General features: G+C 54.8%; 1 protein-coding gene across 1 annotated transcript in view; it reads right to left on the bottom strand.

The window, feature by feature from the left end:
• The window catches only part of TARS3 (threonyl-tRNA synthetase 3), a 42,609-nt gene extending 26,464 nt beyond the window's left edge, over positions 1-16,145 (bottom strand). The window contains exons 1-10 of the mRNA XM_058666557.1: positions 15,787-16,145; positions 14,220-14,288; positions 13,740-13,915; positions 11,345-11,468; positions 8,822-8,943; positions 5,406-5,523; positions 3,955-4,019; positions 2,830-2,908; positions 1,997-2,143; positions 145-243 (exon numbers count right to left, since the gene is read on the bottom strand). Of these exons, the coding sequence (XP_058522540.1) occupies positions 145-243; positions 1,997-2,143; positions 2,830-2,908; positions 3,955-4,019; positions 5,406-5,523; positions 8,822-8,943; positions 11,345-11,468; positions 13,740-13,915; positions 14,220-14,288; positions 15,787-16,089 (1,302 nt within the window). The 5' untranslated portion in view covers positions 16,090-16,145. The remainder of the gene's footprint in view (positions 1-144; positions 244-1,996; positions 2,144-2,829; positions 2,909-3,954; positions 4,020-5,405; positions 5,524-8,821; positions 8,944-11,344; positions 11,469-13,739; positions 13,916-14,219; positions 14,289-15,786) is intronic.
• Between the last annotated feature and the right edge of the window lie 462 nt (positions 16,146-16,607).

Raw genomic sequence — 16,607 nt, 5'->3', positions numbered from 1 at the left:
TTAGCAGAAATCACAATTCAGTAGTTCAGGGTTCAGGATTCTCATTAATGTTGCTGAAATAAAACTCAGGGAAATCTCTGACCAGTTTGTTACGAGGGAAAACAGAAACACGGGGTTGGGCAGGCATATCACAAACGAACTTACACGCAGGAAGTCCATGAGCGTGTTGTAGATGAAGGCCCCTCTGGGAAGGAAGAAACAGCTCCCAGGGCTGAGCTCGTGGAAGAAGAAGAGCTCCTGCTCCTGCAGTAAAAGAGTTGCTTTTCAAGCTCATCTGTTTTTGCTTAATGTTGACTACATACACACACAAGTTATGCTAGGACACGACACATCATAATCAGACACAATGTCCTTTTTTATTTGAAAGGCAGATTTACAGAGAGAAGGGGTAGAGACAGAGAGATCATCCATGCGCTGGTCCACTCCCCAAATGGCTACAACAGCCAAATCTGGGCCAATCCAAAGCCAGGAGCTTCTTCCAGGTTTCCCGTGTGGGTGTTGGGGCACAAGGACTTGAGCCATCCTCTGCTGCTTTCCCAGGCCATAAGCAGGGATCCTATGTGGGACTAGAACCAGTGTCCGTATGGGATGTCAGTGCTGCAAGGCTATGATTACCCTGTTGAACCCTGCTCTGGCCTCTATCCCTCGTCCTAACAGTAGGCATGCCACCTCCCTCAATACCCACCTGCTCCTACTACCTGTAACAGGACGCCTGAAACCACAGCTTGCACTGCTGCCCTGAGCCTGGAGCTCAGCATTTACGGCACCTTTGGTATTTTCTGGTTTACGTTCCTGGCCCACATGGAACATGGATGCTGTGAGCAGACAGGAAAGACCCAGGAAGTTCCCTGCAGCGTGGGCTGAAAGTGGGGTCCCGACTCGCACGCTTGCTATGTCCTGAGGACCATCCAGGCTGGCACCAGCACCGACACTTGTACTCATGCTAGCCCTGCAAGGCCAGCCAGCAAGACACACACAGGCACGGGCCTTCGCAAGGCAATGCTTGCACCTGTCACAATTCCTAAGTGGCAGAGCTGAGTAAGCCCAGGTCTACCTGTTCCTCAGTCTCCCTGCACACTGCTCTGCCGCTCCAACGCCCAGGCTGCTTTCAAAAACCAACCCTTACACCAGGACAGGAAGACAGCAACAAGCAAAGGGGCAGGTACTTGGTGCAGTGGCTAAACTGCTGTTCAGGGTACCCACATCAGAGTGCCCGCTTAGAGTTCTGGCCACTCCACTTCTCCAATTTCCTCCTACTGTATACCCTGGAGACAACAAGCAATGGCCCAGTACTTGGGGAGGTGGGTCCTTGTCCCCCTGTAGGGATGGAGTTACTGGTTCCTGGCTTCAGTTTGGGCCAATCCTGGCTATGTGGGGAGGGAATCAATGAATCAAAGACATCGTTGTGTCTATTTCTCTGTCTGCCTCTGCATAATGAAAGAAGGAGAGGCTTTAGTAACGAAGTGAGTGAAGTGGGGGCCCAGCACAACGGCTCAGTGGCTAAATCCTTGCCTTACAACCGCCGGGACCCCAAATGGGTACGGGTTCTTGTCCCAGCTGCTTTCCTTCTTCCAGCTCCCTGCTTGTGGCCTGGGAAAGCAGTCGAGGACGGCCCAAAGCCTTGATACCCTGCACCCACACGGGAGACCCGGAAGAAGCTCCTGGCTTCGGCTTGGCTCACCTCTGGCAGTTGCAGCCACTTGGGGAGTGAAGCAGCAGATGAAAACCTACCTTTTCAATTAAAATAAACAAATCTTAAAAGAAAAAGAAAGAAGGAAAGAAAGAGAAAGAAAGAAAGAAAGAAAAAGAGAGAAAGAAAGAACAAACGAGCTGAAGGGTACAAGTTTTAAAAGCTAATAAAAGGTACACGAGAGAAACAGGTTAAGCTACTGGGATATTAACATGCAGAGCTCAGCAGCAGACACGAGAGCCAGCACAACTGACGCACGACTGGAAGCCCCAGGCACACTACCAGCAGCGAGCAGGACACACACACCTTCCCAATTTTCCTGTGGTCTCGGCTCCTGGCTTCCTCCTGCAACTGCTCCCACGTTCGTAGCATCTTGCTGTCAGGGAAGGAGATCCCATAGATCCTCTGCAGAGTTTCCATCGCTGGGTTGCCCTCCCAGTACGTTGAAGAATTCTAAGTGTCACACGAGATTTGGGTCAGCACACCAAGTGCTTTGCTCTCAGCCAGTACACATGTGCACCTCTGCCACCATTGCAGCTCAATCAGGAAGGCGTCCTGTGGGGCCAGGGACACCCACATCTTGGCTCTAACCAAACCTTCCCAGCCCAAGTCAGACCACCGCTCAGCATCTTTCACAAGTCAGTGGTAGACTCCAGGAAGGAGAGGGAGAGAAAGGGGCATGGAGGTGGAGTAGCACTGTGCCCACTTGGCAGCGAGCAAGGGGGCAGGAGGTGCAGGTGCTCCATGGTTGGCAGTACCCTGTGCTGCACCTGTCAGAAACCACATCCCGCAAGGCCAGGCCTGTGCTGACGCCCAGAGCCAGCAGCTCCCAGAGCCACACTCCCACACATCCCTCTTCCTCCTCCCTCCTGGGGCACACCTTTCTCACACACAGGTCAGGTGGCCCAAAACACACACAGGATAAAGGGGAAATAAACGCATTTTAACACTTGCAGTAAGGTTAAATGACAAACAAGTTATACATGGTAGTTATCAAAATTCACAAATGCATTATTTTCAAATAGAGAAGAATTTCAAGTCATCATAATGTTCAGGTTATACAAGACACGACCAAAGAGCCTTATTATCTAGTTTACTTAAGTTTGCTATGTAGATAAATAAAACAAATTAAGCCTCACCTTGAAAAGTTTTATGGCTTTAATCTTCCCAGTGTGTCTCACATGGGGCCCTTTACAAAGGTCAATAAGTGACCCGCACCTGTAAGGAAACCCAGGACATGGCCTGCAGTTAGAGCGCTTTGGACGGCTTACGATAAACCACATTCTCATGCTGTCAGAGGAGGCTTGTGCTGGTTTGTATGTCTTGGGGCACTTTTCAGTTAGGGACACAGAGTGAGGCAGTCTCCCCAACCTCAGACCCTCACCTGCTCCCCTCTGCTCAGACCCAAGAGCCCCAGAACACCCTTAGACAGAAACAGCGCCGGGTCCCATACTGAGAGCCCATGGCTCTCAAGGACCTCCCACTGCCGTGAAATCAGATCTGTGCTCCCTTGCAGGAGCTGGCAGTGCCAAGCCCATCTGACACTCCCTCACACATGGACTGCATGTTTAAAAGGAGAGGGCTGTGTGTGTGTGTGTGTGTGTGTGTTCCCTTTCAGCCTCACAATGAAGTCAGGAACTACTTCTCAGTTTACTAAACTGCAGCAAGCACTGACTTGCAATGCAAATTCTAAGACGAAACTACAATTAAAGCTTCCAAGGCTTCTGCTGGGTGTTCACGCACACAGAGGATGAGCAAGCACATCTTTCTTGCTAAGTTTGGGCTCTTCATTCCATGAGTGTGCAACCCCAGCTGCAGCCTCGGGTGTTTCTACCTGAGGCTTCATCTGTGGGGAGCACTGTCCCCTTCCGTGCCATGGTGAGTTACCCTGCACATTTGGGTGGGGTGCTGTGGCAAGGGTCACGTAAGGCAGACCCACAGCCACGAGGAGCGGCCACCACCTGAGCAACAGGGCTGCAGCGAATGCAGCAGAAGCCTCACTCCCTCTCGGCTCCCATAAAGGCAGAGACTACGTGGCCACGGTGTCAGCCACACCAACACAGTGCCCACCAGAGTCAATTCCCAGAAATAAAGTTCCTGTCAGTGGCGAAGACAGCCCTTTCCCCAAGGTGGTGACTCTGCGCTCCTCCCTGCGGCGTGCTGGCCACAGGAGGTCACCCAGGGACTGTCCAGCATAAACCCAGCCCTGTTGCTGCCACTGCCCTCACCCCCGCCAGGAAGCAGTGCTCAGCTCATGCACAGACCTGTAAACCGTGGTGGTCGGAGTGTCAACCTTCTCATTTAGAATGCGGCATTTAAATTTATTGTACTACAAAACAAAACAAAACAAAACTTGCACGTTACCATCAAACTGGACGAGCGAACAAACACGATTTTCCTTTTTTCAGGACATGCTGCAAGAGAGCCTGTGCTGTGTACTGAGGAGCCGATCCACAGGCCACTCAGATGGCTGCCCTTCCAGACACCTGCCAGCGGGCACCGAGGACTCCTCTGAAGGGGCTGGATTGCAGCCTGTGTGGCACCAGAGTCCCAGCTGCTCCACTTTCGATCCAGCGCTCTGTTAATGTGCCTGACAAAGCAGCAGCAAGTGGTCCAAGTGCTTGGGTCCCTGAACCCAGATGAAGGTTTCTGGTTTTGGCCTGGCCCAGCCCCAGCCATTGTGGTCATTTTGAGAGTGAGCCAGTGAATGAAAGACCTCTAACTCTGTCTTTCAAATGAATACGTAAATAAATTCTCCAAAACAAAAGGATTTTTTTTTTCTGGAATGAGGTGTGCTGGCTGCCAGGGCATGGGGTGGGAAAGCAGACCATGAAATAGTTTAAGAGGCTGTGTGAGACACCTGCCTCCCAGGGGCCCAACTGGAGTCTCCCACGTGTGCAGCAGGGGCCCCTGCTACACACATGGGTCATCTTTTTCTTTTTCTTAAGGTTTAATTTTCTTGGAAAGGCAGATTGACAAAGAGAATGGGAAATAAAAAATAAAGATCAACTAGAGCTGAGCCAATCCCAAGCCAGGAGCCAGGAGCCTCTCCAGGCGTCCCACGCAGGTGCAGGGTCCCAAGGCTTTGAGCCGTCCTGTTTTCTCAGGCCACAAGCAGGGGGCTGGATGGGAAGTGGAGACCTGACTGGTGACGTTAGGTTTTACAGGGTTTAGGGGTTCTGTCTGGGAAGAGAAAAAGCCCTGCAGATGGCGGTGGGGATGGTCAGAAGCCACTGAACTATACACATTACCATGACAAATCCTATGTTTTACCACACAGAAAAATAAACAGCAATGATTACCAAAACTCAAGCTATGTAGTTCTAGCCTACAAAAGAATACTATGCTTAATGATTTACAAAATAAAGCCAGGAATACATGAATATATCGATCATAACAACATAAAAAGCAAGCTAATTTTTTTACATACAATATTCTAGGTTGAAATAAAAACAGAAAATTCCAAAGAGAAGACACCAGAATTTTATATAGGATCATACATTGCTGAATTGTGTTCAGCTGTGAATTGACCAGGGCTGCACACACACGTGAGCAGTGCCTGGCCTTTGATCAACCCCTGGCCTTATATGTGCTGGGCATCAGAGAAAGGAAGGGACATCATGGACACGCATGGCTAGCACCCTCACAAGAGACTCCAGCAAGTCAATGCTCTGGGGTCAAAAGGACTGTCACCCCGATGGTTTCTCCAACTTACCTTAAACATGTCCAGGAGCACATCCTTGCTGACTTCCAGTCTTTCAAAAGGCTGCCTCTCTTTGATGATGTCTTTACACATGTCCTCCAGGGCCGGCAGATCCGAGCTGGACACCGCTCTGGAAAGGAGAGCCCCGACCCTCAGCCTGAGCTGTCCAGAGCCTTGGCACACTCCATGCTCTGTGCCCCAGCAGCTGACACACTTCCTACATTCAATGGGGTATTTCGCTGGACTAGGACAGCACAAAGTCAAACATTTCAGTATTCCCCTGCTGCCCGAGGGCAGGACAGAGGCCTCGGCCCATGCCAACTGGGGCCTCCAGCTCTCTGCTGGAAGCTGCTAAGAAATACCTGTGGAAGATCCAAGCGTCTCGAGGACCCTGTCTCCCATGCCCTTCCTTGTCCTCAACACACCTGGACTCCACAGGCAGCAGCAGGTAAGTACCCAGCGCGTCCTGCCCTCCCTGGCTGTGGGCTGGGAGCTGGGTCAGTGAGCAGTGCGGAGGCACCCTGCCCCTCCTGTAGCCAGAATCTGGTCCTCACTAGGCTGGCTGACCTCTGACTGGCCAGGCTCACTGGGTCCACACAGACATTCACAGTTACGCCCACGACCCTCAGGGCTTGCTCCTTCCCCACACTGGCCACTGCTTCGATGTCCCCTATGTTGCCTTGCCGTTCCTTGGCCGCCTGCCTAGCCTGCCTCACTTCCTGCACTCTTTGCCACCTGCTGGGAGGTGGCTGTTTGTCACTGCCTGCTGTCACTGATTTGTTCGTTAGAACCCCGAGGACAGGCCATCTATCTGTCCACTGTCCCATCACCCGCACCAGGCAGAGACAGCCACAGTGGGAACCAAAGCTGGACTGCTACTGGGATAAAGAACACGCACTGGAACGTCCAGGTTCCACACACAGGGTTTCTAAGGCCCTGGTCTCCAAAGCAGTGAGACTGGCTGGTATGCTGATGACCTGTGGCTAGGGGCCCCTAGAGAGCCTGGGGGAGGGGCACTAGTACCACACGTGGCAGCAAGATTGGAACTTTCAGCCCCTCATCCCTAACCCCAACCTCTGCAGAATGGGGAGGGGCTGGAGCTCAACAACACAGGCTAATGACTTAACCTACTGTTCCTACACAACAAAGCCACTGTTAAAACCTCCTAGGCAACAGGGCCCAGAAGCCAGTTCCAGCTCAGGGACATGCCCTGGTGCTGGGAGAGTGGCGCAGCAGCCCCGTCCCACGCCGCTCACCACGCCTGTCCAGCTGGCTGCCCATCTCCCCCCTTACATCATGTGTGACCAACAGGTGAAACTCCACTGAGCTCTGTGGGCCATTCTAAAAAATTGCTGAACCCAAGATGGGTGGGGTGGGTGGTCTGTGGGGGTCTGGACATGTGCCTGACATCTGGAGGCAGCCTCATGAAACCACACCCTCACTGTGTGGAGTCTGTGTTAACTGGGGGTAGTCAGTGAAGAACAGAACTGAATTTCTGGAACCTAGGTGGCATACAGAGTTATAGAATCTACTATTGATGTAGGGAAAAGAAAAAATCCACACTTGGATCAGTAGCATTCTAGACAGGGCCTGGCACTGCAGCACAGTAGGTAAACCCCTGCCCATGATGCCAGCATCCCACAAGGGCACAGGTTAAGGGCCATCCCAGCTCCTTGCTGACAGCCTAAAATAAGCAGCAGAAGGTTCAACTGCACCCACACATCTGGATGAGGCTCCTGGTGCCAGCCTTGTCTGGCGCTGGCCATGGCAGCCACCTTGGAGTGAACCAGTGGACGGGAATCTTTCTCTGCAACTACGATTTTTTAAATAAATATTTTTCTAAAAAAAGAAGTCCTGCAGACAAAAACGCTGCGCAGCTGTGAGTACAACAGCTCAGACGGGACAAGTCCGTACGTAGCACTTGGGTAGGGAGTTACAATGCAGGAGTGGCAGCGATAGCAAAGGTGAGCTATGTAGGAGCCAAAGCACAAGCGAGAGCAAGAGGGACAGGTGGGGAGACTGAAGTCTGAAGTGGCAGGCGTGCGCAGAGCACCACCTGCAGGTAGAGGGCCATGGAGGCAGCAGAAGGGCCCTAAGGTTTCAGCCTGTGGAGCTGGGGCCACGGGAAGCACAAGGCAGGGTGCACAGAGGCTGAGCCTCTGCAGGCTGTATCTGCCTGGCATCCCTCAGGGCAAGAACTCTGCTAAGGGCACCTACACCCTCAACCACCATGCAGAACTGAGCTAGTACCCCTTGGGAGACACCCCGAGAGTCTGTGCTAGGTCCCATGAACAGCGTACCACCTTCTGGGGAGAAAACTGCTTGAGAAGTGATCCTGGAATCCAAACTCATTCAGGAGCACACCAGGTACAAGGATGCCAGTTTCCACCCCAGCCACTCCACTTTTCATCGAGCTCTCTGCTTATGGTCTGGGAAAGCAGTGAAGGAAGACCCAAGTCCTGCATCTACATGGGAGACTCAGAAGAAGATCCTGGCTTCAGATAGGCTCATTCCTGACCATTGCAGCCACTTGGGAGTGAACCAGCAGACAGAAACTAACTAGCTAGCTGCCTCGCTCACTCCTTTTTCTGTAACTCTGCCTTTCAAATAAATAAATCTTTTTGGAAAAAAAATTTAAATGAGTGACTAAAAACAATTTTTGCACTTGCACTCCATGGTTAGACCATGGAACCTGCACTTCTCTTCATGGTTGGGGTCCTGCAATCAGCAGTTCAGTTGGAGGGATCCCAAAGAAACTTCGTCTGAGGTGATCCCAGACCTGATTCTTTTGTGTGCTTGCCAACACAGGGTCTGGCACAGTCTGTCACCCCATTGGAGTTCAAGTGTCAAAGCTGAGCCTCCTTAGAGGCTCAGACGGAGCAGTGGACAGCATATCCAGGTGCACATGGAGGATATGGCAGTCCATCGGAACCTGCAGAGGACACTTGGTACTGCAACAGAGGACGGAAGACAGAACAAATCAATCAAGTACCCCAGTCATGTGTTGGCAGTAAAAATCTGGGGAAACGGAGACTCTAAGGTGGACTATGTCAGCCAGTGGATTCTGGAGAGATTTCATCGTGCATGGAGTGGTGAGACTGGCAGCAATTCAGAACTGTTGGACTATCAAAACCACCTGAGCAGTACCCTCGGAGCATGGCCCACATCAGGGACCCTGGGATGGGTGGGAGGCTGGGTGGGGCTTCTCCCTTCATCTCCCTCTTTACCCCAGATACAGAAAAATATGTGGAAACAATGGTCTTACCCACTTTCCTTGACCCTTTGTGCCCTAACCAACTATGTAAAGATTATCAAAAGAAAACAATTAAAAATTTTTTAAAGTACACAGTGATTAACTTAATATGTAATCATCACAAAACAATCAATCATGAACACATGCATTCATGAGTCAGCCTTCGTGGTGCTACCTGTCTTCAATGAACATATCGTAGTAAAATCCGTCTTCGACGGGGGGCCCGTAGCACAGGTGGCCTCCGTAGTACAGCTCCATGGCCTCTCCGAGCACATGAGCACTGGAGTGCCAGTATACCTGCATGGCAGAGGACAGGTCAGGAGTCAGCTATCACACTGTCTCAGGGAACATAGGTGGTAAGTACTGTGAGAGGACAAGGGGTAGTGCCGCTCCACAGGGCAAAATGGATTTAAGTGGACAACCTTCTGTGCCCCCCCTGGAAGGGGGTGTTTTCTGAGCCCTCCCTGCAGCTCCATGGTTTCCTGCTTCGCTGGAGTGCAGTCACAGCTCAGCTCCCTCATCACCTCTGGCCACGGGCACTGAGCCCAGAGAGTGAGACCTGCCACCCGGGACACCAGGAGAACTGCTGCCCAGAGTGGGCAGACAGCAGAGGGGTGCCAGACCCCACAGCCCTTCCTGTTAGCCCAGTGGCAACATCCGAGCTGGAAGCCAGAAACTGCAGGTGGTACTGATATCAGATTTTACATCTCCATCACAGAAAAATGGGTTGCCAGGGAACCCCTGCTGCCACCTGGGACAGCTGCCTGAGGCTGTGTGCGCCTGGTTACTAACTGCAGTTCAAGGACAGCTCATCAGCTCGACATGCTCAGGAAGTGCATTTGGTTTGAATTCCTTGAGAATCGTCTTAGGGCCTGGCATGACAGCCTGGTGGCTAAGTCCTGCACATGCCGGGATCCCATATGGGTTCTGGTTTGTGTCCTGACTTCTCCACTTCCCATCCAGCTCCCTGTTTGTGGCCTTGAAAAGCAGTGGAGGACAGCCCACTAACTCTTGAGATCCTGCACCCCCACAGGTTGCCCAGAAGATGCGCCTGGCTGCGATCGGCTCAGCTCTGGCTATTGTGGCCGCTTGGGGAATGAATCTTTCTGTGCCTCCTCTCTATAAATCTGCCCTTCCAATAAAATTAAGTCTTAAAAAAAAAAAAAAGGAGTTGCATTAGACATCCACATTAACCAAGCAAATAGAAAAACAGGAAGGTACTTCAAAAAGTTAAGGATAAATGAAATTACAAGATTAACTTTATTTTGGTACAAAACCATTTTGTAATCCATGCACAGTTTTTTTCAAAGTACCTGTTTTCTGCAAGCTTTTTGAGGTACCCTCGTTTGGGGCAAGATGACCGAACCCTCTGTCACCTGCATTCTTTATCCACAAGACCACAGTCCCCATTAGCAGGCCACCGGCAGACTCATTTGGAGCAGGGGCAGCTAGCCGACTGGGCACACAGACCCAAGGGCTGGCCCTGCAGGGAGACACTGCACCCATGAGGCAGCTGGCCGCCAACGACCACCCAGAGCTCCTCCTCAGGGCCACAGCCCACAGCTTGGTATTCCTAAGCAGACACTGCTGTGTACGGGAGGTGTGAGGGTGAACACGACAGTGTCCTCCTGTGGGGAGAGGCGGTGAGAAGGCGACTGGACTTGCGCATCAGGAGGTAAAAAGGGGGGATGCGGCGAGTTCTGCAGTGAAGACCCCCACCCCCAAGCAGCCAGGAGGACCCACGTGGCTCACACGTGGGCAAAGGTTACCGCTAAGGAAGGGCCAGAGACCACGCAGATCATGGGAGGAGGCCGAGTTTGTTCCAAATACTACAGGACACATTCAAAGATTCCATTTCTGTCTACAAAGTATTTCACAGCAAGCAGGTGGTCCCTTGGGTGTAGCAGGGGTCTGCGTGAGACCCACGTGGAAGGTATGGCCTGCTGGCTCACCCACACACTAGAAGCTGTGGCTTGGGAGGGGGCAGGCAGCCAGGGCAGCACACGGAGCTGGGTACTACCAGAGTGAAGTGCTGGGGTTAACAACACGGCTCGGGACAGGCCGGAAGGCTCCTGGTCCTTGTGTTGAGCAGTCCCCGAGAACTTAGGCAGCCCAGGCGGTGGGCATTCAGCACTGCCCTGTAAACCTAGCTTATTCACACACAGCACACTGCTCCTGTACTTGGTGGTTCTACCACCAGTATTTTCAACAGAAATTGTAAGGTGCGGGGCAGACACTTGGCTCAGCATCTAAGAGGCCAGGAGGTCCCTCGCTCGCGGTCCCTACTCCCCGCTGACGCGGCCCCTGGGTGGCAGCAGCGATGCCTGAGGCTGCGGCTTCTGGCCACCTTCACAGGGGACTTGCTCTCAGCTCCTGGGGAAAGCTGTGAGGGAACTAGTGAGTGGGAGTTTACTACTCCCTTAATGCCTCTCAAATAGTTTTTAATTTTAAAAATTAATAAGCATTTAAGTTTAAATGTCTATTAAAAAGCATTTCAAATACACATCAACTCAAAAGCTGAACTCTAAAAAGCAGTTTTAAGACATGATAAACAGATTGTCTAAACACACAGATGTATTTTTGTGTGCATTCCTCCCACAGGTGTGCACTCCACGTTTATCGAGCCCTGAGATTCAATTCTAAGTCTCAGAAGGCCCCCATACACTCTGTGTCCCCCACCCCGCAGCTTCCAACTCACCGCCCGCGCCTCCTCGCTGTCGAAGGTGAGCAGCTCCAGGGAGCAGTCCCCCAGCAGGGGGCGCTCCAGGTCCCACAGCTCCCCGTTCACCTTGGCCACCACTGCGCTCTCTGCCAGCTCCGGGCTAGGGAAGACCAAAGCCTCACAACAGAAAAAGCACTTCCAAGGTTTTCAAAGCAGATTTACAGTACAAATGTAAACCAAGAGGACACTTTGAACTTTTTATAGCATTCATTTTACGTACAAATGTAGTATGTCTTTACTGTAAACACTTGGAAAATAAGGCATAAAGAAAAAATTAGTCGCATGCGCACCTTTGCATCCAGCAAAAGCCACACGTGAGACCCGCCCGCTCCCGCCCATGCTTTTACACACGCAGACTGTGCGCGTGGCCTGCTCGCTGTCTCCACTCCGGACCACGCACGTCCAAGGCAGCCTACACCCACACCAAGGCCACCCTCACGTCCACACTGCACAGACATCCACACATCGCTGTCTCCCCCCCCACACACAGGGCCATGACGTGGGTCTGCCGGGGCAAGGGCACGCCTGCCTGACACCTACCACACTACCGGAGGAGTTCTCAAGCCTTGTCAACCTGCTGGTGACACCTGCTGTAATTATTAACTAAGTATCTACCAGCTACTCTTACTTTTTAAAAGGTATTTCCTTTGCCTATTTTTTTATGAAGATGTTAGTTGTTTTATTCTTACTGTGGTTTCATTGTTTTTAAAAGATATTTATCTCAAAGAGTTACAGAGAGGGAGAGACGGAAGCAGACAGAGAAAGAGGAAGGAGAAAGGGGAGGGGGAGAGAGGGGGGAGGGAGAAAGGGGGGGAGGGAGGGGGAGGGAGCAATCTTCCCCCTGCTGGTTCACTCCTGCGATGGCCATCCACAGCCAGGGCTGGGCCAGGCCAAAGCCAGGAGCCAGGAGCTTCTCTGAGATCTCCCACGTGGGTACAGGGGCCAAGCACTTGGCACATCAGCTGGATCAGAAACAGAGCAGCTGTGACATGAACAGGTGCAAACCCTGGAGGCTGGCGTTGCCAGTAGCAGCTTGACCCGGTGCCCCACATATGCCAACCTCTGGTTAACCTGAAACTCAACAAGGAATCTGCATTCTCCCCCATAAGACAAGATGTCTCTAAGAAGTTGCTGAAGAGCTACAGGGGAACCAAGACTGCTAGGCATCTTATTTGCTTATTTGTTTTATTTTGACAATGATCACGCTAGAGCCAACAGTCCTGATCCATTTGGGCATGGAATTACTTTTCAGGGGAAGAGCTGGTTTGGGGGGACCCAGCTTCCACTCATAGATCTGGCAGCCTGGACTGTCGCTTCTAGATGGCTGCCCAGAGGGTCTGAGCTCTCAGATGTACCCACTGTCTGCAGGCGTGCCCATGGTGCAATCACCTACTGAGTGGGTCTCGGGGCATTGGAAGCCCCGGAGACCTCCTGACCCCACGGCCAGCTGACTGGTCCGGCACACTGGAGGACAGGCCTCCAGACCTGGTTTCCTAACAAGTTTCCAGGTGGGGCTGACCCTGCTGACCTGGGGACCGCACTTCAAGAAACAGTGACTTAACAAGCAGTGCGCAACCTGTTTCTCCAGAAGAAAACAGGGACTGATTTTGCCTCGACATCTGTCTCCCAGCACAGCAGCACCTCTGGGAGACGCCAGAAGAGGCGGGGGGCCGGAGGGCGCCCCGTGGGCAGGACTACACCGAGCAGCCAGGTCTGGCCCGCAGATCTCAACCACTGCCTGCCTTCCAAGGTAAAGCAACTTCACCCAGATGGGAATTCTGAGCCTCAGCATCCACACTGTCCTACTGAATGCACAAACACACCTCATCTCTAGAAGGCTCCAGGCCTCGCAGCACATCTTGCACATGCCTGGCACCAAGGATGCCAGGCCAGGCAGCCTACTGCACGGCCAGCTCCTCGGCAGCCCCCTGGAAGGGCTCTGCAGTCAGCTCCCGCCCCCACGTGGGGGGATCCGAATCCCGTTCCTGGCTCCTGCTGCAGCTAGCAAGCCTGGCCGTTTCCGCCTCTGGGGAGGGAACCAGCAGAGGGAAGCCCACTCTCCCCGCCTCTCACAATATGATTTTTAGACTGATGGGTATGGCCTGATGGAGGAGTAAGTCAGCGCGAAGTGACCCACCAAGGCTCACAGACGCTTCTACACTCCTCACACCGATTTGAAATTCAGATTTCGGCTTTCTACAGATAAGAGCCTGCGTTCTGACATTCAAATCCAAGTGGCCCTGTCAGCAGACAGACAATAAAAACAGATTCTGGGTAATTTCTTCAGCTATAGTCAAAAGCACCTGACCTGGACAGTCCCCAAGGAGACACTCGCACCATGCACTGGCGCGATGACAGCACCAAGGGTTACCTCATTCCGGCAGCCACCTCATAGGGCGTTGTTTGCCCGACGTGCCCCAGCACCGTGCTCCCACCAGCCACTCTCACGGTGATCCCACGGCCCTCCTCCTGCTCCCCCGGGGTGTCCTCCTTCAGCCGCGTGAAGAGCTTCAGGCGTTCCTGCATGTAGCGCGGCTGAGGGATCACCTGGGGAGCATGAGAGCGCCGCGAGGTCAGCGCCCACGGCACCCACGGCACCCACGGCACCCACGGCCACCCACGGCACCCACGGCACCCATGCTGCTTCGGCCCCCTCCCATACCCGCCTTCTCAGCACACCCAGGTCCTGCTGTTCCTTCTTCCCAGCTCCAGCCGGACGTGGGCTCCACAGTGGACGTGGCCCCATGGTAGACGTGGGCCCCACCTTGGATGTGGGCCCCACCGTGGCATCTGACCCTGCGTGTCCTGCCCAGGGTAGTATTTCACAAGGTTTCCCCCAGCAGCAACTCACCTGACGGTCAGGTCCACTGCCCCTCGTGTCCTTCCCGTCACTGTCTTTTCCTTGGCTCTGACTGGGAGGCTGGGAGAGACAAGGAAGTGCTCACAGACAAGGCCAGAGGAAGGTGGCCCAGGCCGGGGCCCGTCCCCCCTGTGGGAGACCCGGATGACGCTCCTGGCTCCCACTGACGTGGCTGGCTCTGTGGCCATCCGCATGGGAGAGCACTGTCCCCTCTTCCATAACTCTATTTTCCAAAGTAAGTCATAAAAGCAGGGCCACTTGAAACCCACTCCTTCTCACCCCATGCGACGCAGACTCCATCAGGCTCCAAAGGCCATCTGCATGGGCATTCACGGTCGTCCACTCCTTCCTCAACTCCATGGGGGAGCAGCACAGGGTATTCCCAGACCCAGAAAGGCTCGGGATTTGGCCATCACCCCACCAGGGAGCATTGTAATGGTGGAGTCTGTCCAGCAAGCCCGCCTTGGATTAGCTAACCACCACCAAGGCTGGCCTAGCCTGCATGGACATGTCGTGCTGTGCCAGGGACTGGCTTGCTGCCATGGGGTGAGGAAACAGGGACAAGGCACACGACCCTGCTTTTCTGGGTTAAAGACACGGACCTCATCCCAACACAGCCCACTCCTCAAACCACCAGGCCCCAACAGCCCTGAACCAGTCATGCCAGGAGATGGAAGGCTCCTGCACACAGAGACAGATGGTCTCCTAACAGCTCAGCAGGGCTCTGCCCCCAGCAACTGAACCCACTACTCATTGTTTTCTACTGAAAATCACCAAAATATCTGTGGTAAACAGTTTCACACCCATCAGGCAAGTGCCACTGAGGGCGGCAGAACAGGACGCCCAGGGACAAAGGGTGCAGGGGCCCAGGAGGTGAGGGGCTCAGGGGTCCCTGGGGTTAGGAGTCCAGGGACCAGAGTTGCAGGGACTCCAGGGACAAGGGGCTCCGGAGACGAGGGGTGCAGGGGCCCCATGGGTGAAGTGTGCACGGGCCTAGGAGGTGAGGGGGTCCAGGGACGAGGGGTGCAGGGGCTGAGGGATACTGGGGCTCCGGGGACGAGGGGTGCAGGGGCCCAGGAGGTGAAGGGGTCCAGGGAGGAGGGATGCTGGGGCTCCGGGGACGAGGAGTGCAGGGGCCCAGGAGGTGAAGGGGTCCAGGGAGGAGGGATGCTGGGGCTCCGGAGACGAGGGGTGCAGGGGCCCAGGAGGTGAAGGGGTCCAGGGAGGAGGGATGCTGGGGCTCCGGGGACGAGGGGTGCAGGGGCCCAGGAGGTGAAGGGGTCCAGGGAGGAGGGATGCTGGGGCTCCGGGGACGAGGGGTGCAGGGGCCCAGGAGGTGAAGGGGTCCAGGGAGGAGGGATGCTGGGGCTCCGGGGACGAGGGGTGCAGGGGCCCAGGAGGTGAAGGGGTCCAGGGAGGAGGGATGCTGGGGCTCCGGGGACGAGGGGTGCAGGGGCCCAGGAGTTGTGGGGCTCCGGGGTCCCGGAGTGAGGGGTCCAGGGACGAGAGGTGCAGAGGCTCCGGGGTGAGGGGTGCAAGGCCCGCCCCCCCCCATTACCTGCACGCCGGCTCCGGCCGTCAGCGCTGCCCTCTGCTCGTCCTGGCGCCTCTGCACCTCGGCGAGGCCCAGCCGCAGGCAGTACGCCTGCTGGCGCAGCTGGTAGTTCTCGGCCCGCAGCTGCGCCACCTCCCGCGACAGGTTCGGCCTGCCGGTCACGCAGCGCTCGGGCGCGCTCAGCGGCGCGGTCCTGATGCGCCGGACCTCCCCCCACAGCCAGCGGAGGTCCTCCTCCTGTCGCTCCAGGCGCAGAGTCAAGGCCTCCACGGCCCGGGCCTCCGCCTCCAGGGCCTCTGCCGCCATGGCACCCGCCTCCCTCAGACGCCGCCGCCGCCCGCCGTGAGAGCAGCAGCAACGCAGAGCTCGGCGATCCGGTGGGGAAAACGCCACGAGTGACCCTGCGGGGCCACGGGGCTGGGCGGGGCACGCTGCGGGGCGGAGTCACGGACTGGGCGGGGCCGAGACTGGGCCTGCTAAGGAACAGGGCTATGGAGGTGGGCGGGGCCACTGGGATGGGCGGGGTCGAGACTGGGCCAAGCCGTAGGGATGGGCGGAACCGCTGCGAGGCACACTGCGGAGCGGGTCCATGGGCTGGGCGGGGCCCCGGCGGGGCAGATGGCAGTGCCTCAAGTGCTGGTGCCAGCACTGCTAAAATCCCAGGGTGTGGATTGATTATCAGGAAGCTGGAACAGCTGCAGGGCTGGGATTCAGACGAGCCCTCTGGTGTGGGATGGTGGCACCCCAGGCAGGTGACTCAACAGCTCTGATGGTCCTTGAAGGGCGTGTGGCAGAGAACGCTGTCTGGAAGCTGTGACAGGTGC

This window comes from Ochotona princeps, chromosome 6 (genome assembly GCF_030435755.1).
Source record: "Ochotona princeps isolate mOchPri1 chromosome 6, mOchPri1.hap1, whole genome shotgun sequence".
Taxonomy (NCBI): Eukaryota; Metazoa; Chordata; class Mammalia; order Lagomorpha; family Ochotonidae; genus Ochotona; species Ochotona princeps.
The sequence above is the reverse complement of the archived record's forward strand: the minus strand, read 5'-3'. Positions and strand labels throughout refer to the sequence as shown.